General features: G+C 33.2%; 2 protein-coding genes across 2 annotated transcripts; both read right to left on the reverse strand.

Moving 5' to 3' along the window:
* Positions 1–609: 609 nt before the first annotated feature.
* On the reverse strand, positions 610–1,890 carry LOC141484204 (uncharacterized). The gene has a single exon (XM_074179288.1). It carries the CDS (start codon positions 1,885–1,887, stop codon positions 742–744), a length of 1,146 nt encoding a protein of 381 aa, XP_074035389.1. The 5' UTR covers positions 1,888–1,890; the 3' UTR covers positions 610–741.
* Positions 1,891–2,109: 219 nt separating this feature from the next.
* On the reverse strand, positions 2,110–3,980 carry LOC141484208 (uncharacterized). The gene is made up of 4 exons (XM_074179293.1): positions 3,029–3,980; positions 2,915–2,968; positions 2,552–2,785; positions 2,110–2,498 (listed from the first exon to the last, which is right to left on the reverse strand). The coding sequence occupies exons 1-4, from the start codon at positions 3,078–3,080 to the stop codon at positions 2,110–2,112; spliced, it is 729 nt and encodes a 242-aa protein (XP_074035394.1). The 5' UTR covers positions 3,081–3,980.
* Positions 3,981–9,082: the final 5,102 nt, after the last annotated feature.

Raw genomic sequence — 9,082 nt, forward strand, 5'->3', positions numbered from 1 at the left:
GGTTCCCTTTCCTTTCAGGATTGCATACTCTTCGCTTCCTGTCTTACAGAAGCGGCAAACAAAGCCAGACAATTGAGGATTATTACTGTCGACATATAATTTTAACATGCAGTTTTGCAGACATTGTGGTAACACCTTATGAACATGGCGATGTTCTCCATCTGCATGCAACATATACTGCAAGATGAGTCTGTTTCACCTTCATCAATGTGCAATTTTTGGCAACTGCCACTACAACTGCCATATTTGTAGCGTTTACATATGCCATTGATCTGTCGTGAACGTACAGATTCTGGTATAATTATTTTATGGATTTGTTTGTTTCCACACAGATACAATAACTTTTATGTTTTTGTAACGTGCATGTAGTTGCATTGCCTTCCCTTCTGACAACTTAAAGTATTCATATCGTCGGTCCCGTGCCAAAACCGCGAAAGTGCTTTTTTCTAGTTTTTCAGGAGAAGGAAAATGAAGTTTAATTCTTCACTAAAAATCACAGTTAATTCTATTTACGAATGTTTTCTGGTAAAAATATCTCAAATATATCTTATTTTCGTACCTTGCCTAAATTTTTTTTTCTCAAAGAATTTTTCAAAAAAAATACACATCCGTTGTTTTAGAATTGGAAAAATTTTAATTTTTCTTTATTCGTGTGGTAAGGCTATTAATAAAAATATACGTTGTAATTAATTTTTTAATTTATTTTGACATTAAGAACGCAAGACAAAAACAATAACAGATTCATTCTGGTTCCTCATCTGGTTCCTCAAAATCTGGTTCCGCCAGCGCATCACGGACATCCTTGTTTGTCTTTAGAGAATTGTAAAATTCATGATATCCTTTTGTTATGGTGTTGTCCTTGCACATCGTTTGCAGATCTGCAAATTTTGGTACTGAAATTGGAAGAGTTGCTTTGTAAGCTTTCAAAAGAGTTAGAGATTTGGGGCGACCCCTTGTTTTCTTTACTGCAACTTCTGTAAACTCCTCTTGATCAAAACTAGTTTTGTAAAAAATCTTGTCAGGATATTTTTTGTCATAGTGCAACCAACAAATAGTTTGTATAGGAAGTTTGTTCTTTGCAATTATGTTCTCTGACAATGTTTTATAATCATAGAAATCGTCAAAAGTCATTGTATGGACCTCGTACGGAGCTGGATTTCTACGTGAATCCCTAATAAGCTGAGCCCAACCCTCAGGAACATAGACAGGAACATTTTTTGATTTTACTTTAATTTTTGAATGAATTGAATCGCACTCCATTTCCGTGTGTCCCGGCTCAAAAAATTTATGATCAATAACTTGCAACTTGGGATGTTTCAGCAAAAGTTGCAAACACATAGCCATAACTATACTGTTCTTTTGTTGACCTCCGCAACCATCTGACATCATCCGAACTGCGTTTATGTTTGGATGAGCCATTACATAATCAAAAATAATTGTACTTATTTCATTAGATCCCCTTTTTCCTTGAGTTTCATCCCATAAGTAGCAATCCACGTCTTGTGTTACTAGATCATAGACAGTGAAGTTATATACAGATAATTTTCTCAGGTAAAAGATTTGACCTGCTGATCCTTTTGGTGTGTATAAGACTGCTTCCAAATCTGAATTAAACGCCAGTATAAAAGTGTCTGCTTTAGCCAAGCTCTTGTCCTCATCTCTACATTTTCGAGCATCGTTCTTTTTGTTTATATGTTTATCATGACATTCTTTATTCAATGCCTTCTCTTCTTCTGTCATGGTGGAATAAGATAAACATTTTTTGCATTGGTCTTTTTTCGGCTTGTAAAATCCCAAATTATATTCCTTGAAGACACTTCTGTACTTTTCGTCTGACACAGGTTTTCTGTTTTCTTCCATACACTTTTGTTTGTACATACGGTGCATAATCGAAATGTTTAATGTAGCATCCAAATATTTTTTTTTTAGAGGATTGTCTACAATAATGCGACTCTACAGCCGGAAATGACAAAATATGGTTTCGCAAAAATAAATCGTCTGTTTCGTCCAGCTTATTGTGAGGTGGGCGTTTTCCACGTTTATCTTTTTCCAAAACACCACTGGCATTAGTTTTTTTTAAGCAGCTTCTAATAAAGGCGTCAGTAACTTTTAAAGTCGCCATAAAAACATTCTGCACACAGATACCCGGTTGTTATTTACTGTTAACGAATAATGATTCGTGTAGTGTTTTCTGGAATTCTCAATATTTCTTGTTGTTCTTTTCTTGAGTTTTTGTTCAACGTGAGTTACAACAAACTGGCGCTGATCGTCTATATTTTGAAATGATCTGAATTCGTTGTATATTGTTTTTCTATCTTCTTCTCTCATAAGACCAGAGCACTTGTGTTTTGATTTTTCCAAACACGGAGAAGGTAACATGGGACGACTGGGATGTATCTGGTTTTTAAACCCAACGTATTCTTCTTTTAACCGTTTACAGTTTATTACATTTTTTTTCCATCCGGACACATTTCTTTTTCTTTTTTTCTTCACCTCATCTACAAAAAGAACCGTTAAATTACAAGTGTTTTAAAAGTATTATTTAAATTACCACTTTGATCTGGTAGGTCTGCCTCCACAACTTCCACGACAATATTGTCATCTCCATTCAGTACTGTGATGTCCACATTACGATCATTAAGATCCGAGTCAACATCGCTTTCGTCACCTTCACTTGAAGGAAGATACTCGTCTGAAGAACCTGCTTCAAATGGGTCTTCATCGGTAGAATTATAATCTCGAGCATAATCAGCTGTTTCTGAATAAGCTTGTTCCCCGCTACCGCCTACAAGAAGAAAAATAATACTAATTTTTATACCACACGTGTTGGCGTTTTTTTTATTCAATTGAGAGATAAAAATTATTAACTAAATTCAGATACGGGTACGAGTTTCATTATGTTCCATTAACTTACCAGGTTGAGGTTGAGCATCACCACAGGTATTCCTTTTTTCAATAACAACATTATCTAGGAAAAAAGTTAGGTCAGGAATATTTAAAGTTCAGACAAAAATATTAGCACACTTACCATCTTCTGTAATATTAGAACAAAGTTGCATTATCCTTTGTGTTCGGTTCATTTTGGTAAAACACCGCGAAATTATAATTAAACAAACAAGCAGTCATACGTTTATAAGCACGATGTTTTTGTGTCTGTTCTGAACGCGAATATATCACACTCAAATTGTTCCAAAGCCATAACAGCGAATGTGCCACTCTTCGAAAACATTATCTTATTTCTAATATCACACTCGTGGAAGCATAAAACGGCTGATTAAAACATTCAATATTAGTGTTAGTTTTACAAATTATTAATGAATATCAGTACGTACCTTGGCAGTCACTGCATTCTTACGAAAAAGTTTCCAAAACACTATCAACTAGCTCCAAAACAGAAAATCTTTCACAACAACTTAAAGAGTAACCGCACACGCCTCAAACTTAGTCTCGACACTACAATTAAGCAGTACTTGCTGGTAGCACCGCACGAACGCTGTAGTCACTCTATTTCGTATTAAAATTAATGTGGTACGATTTAGTAAAATTCAAAAAAGAAATAGCAATAGTGGTAATATGAATTTAAGACCCTGAATGTAGAGATATTTTGTTACAGAATCTGCAACAAACCTAATACCTGCAAATTCTGTAAGCAGTCCAAGACTAATGTTAAACGCCACATCTTGTCCATGCACAGAAATGAACCTGAGGTTAAGGAGTACATTGCAATGACAGATGAAAACCCTAAAAAACAAAAACTTTCACAAATCAGAAGATATGGTAATTTCTTTGCTTTCAAAGAAGGTGAAGATATTGTCCCTGCTAGAGAAATATTTTGATAAACCTGATATATCTCAGTACATAGCATGTACTTGCTGCCAATAATCGTCAAAAAAGATTCATTAAGGAAACATTTACAAAAAAATTGTACGAAAAACCCTTCCAACTCGAGCAAAGGCGTGTTGTTCAAATCTAGAGCTATTTCAGAAAATATTTATAAAAGGGCCAATGAAGTTGTTAAATATTTCTTATTCCCTGCTTTTAGAGATGGTCCTATTAAAGAGATCATACGATTTGACAACCTTATTATTCTTTATGGTAATGAAATGGCTTGTACGTACAGATCACAGTATCATTATCCTATGTGATGAAATCGTATGATAAGAATGGCAAGGGTTTTGTCAATGATTAAAGAAAAAAATTCTTCTGTACGTCATTTCGAAGACATTTTGATGCCCCAGATGTTTGACTATATTATTGAAGTTATTAACACCTTGGGAGATTATGATGAAAACACAGGGAATTATAATGAATCCTCTTACCAACCGAATTTGTCACAATAAACTGCATGTGAGAGTTTGTTAAAACATAAGAGGAAAACATTATCGATTTTGCCCTCAATGGAGGATATCAAGAAATCGAACTCTTATGTAATGACAAGGAGAAATCATTACTTTGAGGCTCCTGATGGAAAAGTTCAATGTAAATACTTGGAGGAACTTGACTAATTTTACTTTGATTAACATATTGATTTTTAATCGAAGGCGACCTGGAGAGCTCGAACGAAGTCTCATTTCTGATTTAGACAGCTTGGAAAGAATTGAGGAAAATAGGGATACATATAAAAAATTGTCTGAAAACGACAAGATATATGAGAGGGAATATGTACGATTTGCCATCAGGGAAAAATTGGCAAGAGGAGTTCCGGTACTCTTACATAATTCAATGCATGAATGTGTTTAATTATTATTGAAATACCGAAAAGAGGCCGGAAATGATGATGAAAATTCTTACATATTTGCCTTGCCTCAGAGTAGTGTTTCAAACGTAAAACTTGTCTACAGGCCCGTGTCTGCTACATCATTGATGAGGCAGTATTCAGTGGAATGCGGAGCAACTAATTCAAAGTCACTTCGAGCTACCATACTTCAAAAACATGTTGCCACTTAGTCCATGTCACTCAAGTTGGACAATGAAGACTTACACCTTCTGCAAGGATACTTGGGTCATGCGGAAAATATCCACAGATAATATTAGAGAGAACCTGGTTTAGAACGTGATATAATCAGCGTTAGCAAAGTTTTATTAGCCGCTCAATGTTCTCCTACTTCTGGTTATGATCCAGATGGCTGTCGCAGCACTCCTATGTCATTACCTAAAGCTCCTGTCACAGGTACTTCTGTAATATCGAACATTTCAACTACACCGCTGTACTACTCTCCTACCCCTGGACCATCCAAAATTACCAGAATAACCATTATGGAAAAGGAAAGTGGGCTTGAATGTAACTCAAGCTGTGATGGTAGTAACTTCAGTGATGATTCAGATTTAGGAAAGGCACCAGATGGCAAACGACGAAGATTAATAGGTAAAGTGATTACTGAAATCCATCGAGTTATCAGTCCACTCTATTCATAATATTATATTCATTTTCTTCACACAAGCTAGCTATCACCATTACAGTTTATAATACAAAATAATTTTCATTAATAATATAGCTTTGTCAATAAGTTCAGAAAACTGACAAAATCGATTTTGTACTCGATTTGTTCCCAATAAAAATTTGGTGAACTTCTGTTTCATATTCACGTTTCAACATAGTATCTGAGCCTGATGTAAAAAGTTGAATGAAATACCCTAGAAACAATAATATATTCGTAATTAATAGCTCTTTTTCATTTATAGATAATAGTAACCGTACTTTCATTACAATTAGCTTATCTTCAACAATTTAATTTTTTATTCTTTCAAATTTATATTTTATTTTTGACAATTTGTTGCAGCGCTCTCATTCATTAGAAGGGACACTGCCATCAAATTATGAGATTTTAGATGGTGTCAGTAAATGTGAAGATTTGAGGAAGCGAACTGTGCCACAGATCAAACTGTGGATCTCCAAAAACATGAAGACGAAAACTAGTATGTACAAGTGATTTCAAAATTTTACCATTGAACATTGAAATTGAAATAAGATTGTGAAGAATCTTAGAAAAAAAAAGGAAATTTACACTACAATTTATTTCTATATTCTCACTAGAGCACAGAGTAAAATAAAATTAGATTTCTTGATCACTGTTATGTAGTCTGTCTAAAATTCTGTTCTGTCAGGGTTACCAATGTCAATAATTTCAAGAAGGAAGAAGTATACCCAACTAGCTAAATTGAATTCTAAAAGATCCGAATTATTGTATAACAGTCGAATAGCGTTGTTTTAGGGACTGTTTGTTTTTATCAAGCCATTTGTTGCGATAATTTTGTTTTATTAATAAATAATGTTGTATTAAATGGTTTTATAGCGGCTTTTACGATATATCATATAACGCATTATACGACAATTTCTTTTAAAATGATATAATACGTTATAAGCAAGTTTTATACAATATCAGAAATATTATTTTATAAGACCTGTATACCTATTGTATAAGAGTTCTATAATATACTATATTAGAACACTATAAAATAGTTACTTAAGCTTGTATTATAAAAGCTGTATAGTATTGCAGAATAAATATTTTATAGCTTTGAATTGCACTGCAGTATAAAACACTTTTATGTGAACTTTAGATAATATACGACATTCTCCTTTATAAATGCCTTAAAGGATAAAACAGTGTCTGATAGAATAAATTTGATCTAATATCTGCATTATAAGACTGAAGTGAATGCCGTAACCTCTCTTTTGCACTAAAATATTTTATTTTGATGGGTGACAAATTTAATTGAAATAATAATACTTGATAATGAATTCTCAGTGGAGAACAAACGCAGTGGCAATATTAATAGAGCTTGTAAGAAAAAATATCAACAAATTCTTGCAAGCAATCCAGAGATTGTATGTTCTAATTTTAATGGAAATAGACCCGATACCACAGAGCTTGAGAACATAATTTCTCCGATCCCACAAAACAAATCAGACAATAATAGTAATAGTATGGATATTCCAAATCTGGAATCTGAGAATACTTCGTTTGAAAATGTAAATGATGGTACGATTTCTACTGATGACCAAAAAAAAAACAAAATTGCTTTTTGAAACTGAGAAAAAAATTGAAATTAGAAAGCGGCTTATTACTTGGGCAACCTCTTATAATATTACACATTCAGCATTAAGGGAGCTTTTTACTATATGGAATGAAGCTATTCCAAATTTCCTACCAAAAGATCCCCGAACAATATTGAGAACTCCCAAATCGATAGTTCTAGTTTCCTTAGAAAATGGCACTTACTAGCAGAATTGCTTTATCTCGGTACTCAGTGAGTCACTGAGAAGCCATTGCCGAATATTTCTAACATAGAATCGATCTCCCTCAACTTCAACATCGACGGCCTGCCAATACATAAAAGTTCCAGGTGTGAGTTTTGGCCAATATTATGCAACATTCACGAAATTCCGGAAGTTAAACCCCTAGTTATTGGAATCTGTTGTGGTACCAGAAAACCTCCACTGAAATCATATCTTCAAAATTTTGTTAACGAAGCAAAGCAACTACTGAATGAAGGCATTGTTGTAAAAAGTTGTTATGGCAATCAAACAATAAGAGTGAAAATTCGATGTTTTATTTGTGATTATCCGACCAGAGCATTTATTGAAGGTGAGAGTAGTGATGATACACATATCACACGATACCTAATAGTTTTCTTTATTTTTTTCTAGGAATAGTAAATTTTAAAGCCAATAATGGTTGCAATAAGTGTACAATTGTGGGTGAATACTCGTATTTGTCTCATACTGTATATTTTCCAAGAACTGGATGTACTTTACGTACGGATGAAGGATTTAGAAATCGTATTTATGGCAGCCATCATAAAATAGATACACCATTAGAGGAACTTCGTGTGAGAATTTTGAGAATCTTCCTGTAGGTGATTCTTTACACCTCATAGATTTAGGAATAATGAAGAGGTGTTTGATGGGCTGGAAAGATGGAAATTTAGGTAATTATTCTACAAAATGGCGCGCCAACGATATTAATCTAGTATCGTAATTTTTTATTAAATAGTAAGATGCCTACTGAAATTCATAGGGCAGTTCGCGTGTAAGATATACTTGCTCACTGGAAAGGTACAGAATATCGTACATTTTAATTGTATATTGGTATCGTAATTTCAAAGAAGGTTTCATCTAAAGAGGTTTACCAACATTTTCTTCACTTATTTTGTGCTGTTACTATGTGCTCCTCAAAAGAATACAAACACTTTTTGTCTTTAGCGGATTCATTACTAGATATCTATGTAGAAGTGTATAGAGATTTTTATGGTGGAGACTATATGATCATCATATGATGAGATTAGGAAGTTTGGGGTTCTTATGACATTCAATGCATATTTTGAAAATAGACTTTTTTTATTAAAAATTCACTTAGAAATGGTAATTTCCCTCTAGCACAGGTAGCTAAGAGATTGGGTGAAAGGTTAGGTGTTGATAAATATGAATATAATCTAATAAATGAATATCCGATTTTAAAAGGTGTTGATTTAAATGGTAGTTCTGCAGCAATTCAGTTTTAATATTTTTTGTTAAATTCACAAAAAAATTAAGATAAATGGTTTTTGACAACAAAAAATGAAGTAGTTTGTATGCAATATGCCATCAAAAATATTACTTTGAAAATTCACGGATATCCAGTAGCAACATGAAAACTTTTTTGAAGAACCCATAAGCTCATGTTACCTCAATATATTCAAGTCAAAAGGCGATTTTAAAGATATAAAATCTTGTCATAAATGACAAAGTGTAAATTAGTTTTGATATTAGACGATAATGTTCATATTTTTGCACCGCTACTGCATTCAATTTAGGAAACATAAATAAAAGCATACAACCTTATTTTTTACATTTTTTTTCATTTTTAATATTATTTGTGGATCAAATAAAAACAATTTTTTTGGTGAAACTTTGGCAACAGCAAAGTAAAAACTAATTCTAAAATAATTAAGGACAAAACAGAACAAAAACATTTCAATTGTTACTAAAAATCTGAACTTACCAGGGAACTTATTTATGCTATTCAAGTTCGTTCTCTTCTTCAGCTTCATTCTCATCATCTTCTATATCTTCATTTCGTTCCTTATTTTTCTTCTGATT

The sequence above is a fragment of the Leptinotarsa decemlineata genome, unplaced genomic scaffold (genome assembly GCF_025532065.1).
Source record: "Leptinotarsa decemlineata unplaced genomic scaffold, Ldec_3_MD MMD2_tig00005002_RagTag_RagTag, whole genome shotgun sequence".
Lineage (NCBI taxonomy): Eukaryota > Metazoa > Arthropoda > Insecta > Coleoptera > Chrysomelidae > Leptinotarsa > Leptinotarsa decemlineata.

What these genes read in the sequence shown, in the direction of transcription:
- LOC141484208 (XM_074179293.1), bottom strand. Translation starts at nt 3,080, where the DNA reads ATGAACCGAACACAAAGGATAATGCAACTTTGTTCTAATATTACAGAA. An exon ending in TTCTAATATTACAGAAGATG is followed by an intron (nt 2,969 to 3,028) that starts GTAAGTGTGCTA and finishes CTTTTTTCCTAG; the next exon opens with ATAATGTTGTTATTGAAAAA. An exon ending in TGATGCTCAACCTCAACCTG is followed by an intron (nt 2,786 to 2,914) that starts GTAAGTTAATGG and finishes TTCTTCTTGTAG; the next exon opens with GCGGTAGCGGGGAACAAGCT.
- LOC141484204 (XM_074179288.1), bottom strand. Translation starts at nt 1,887, where the DNA reads ATGCACCGTATGTACAAACAAAAGTGTATGGAAGAAAACAGAAAACCT.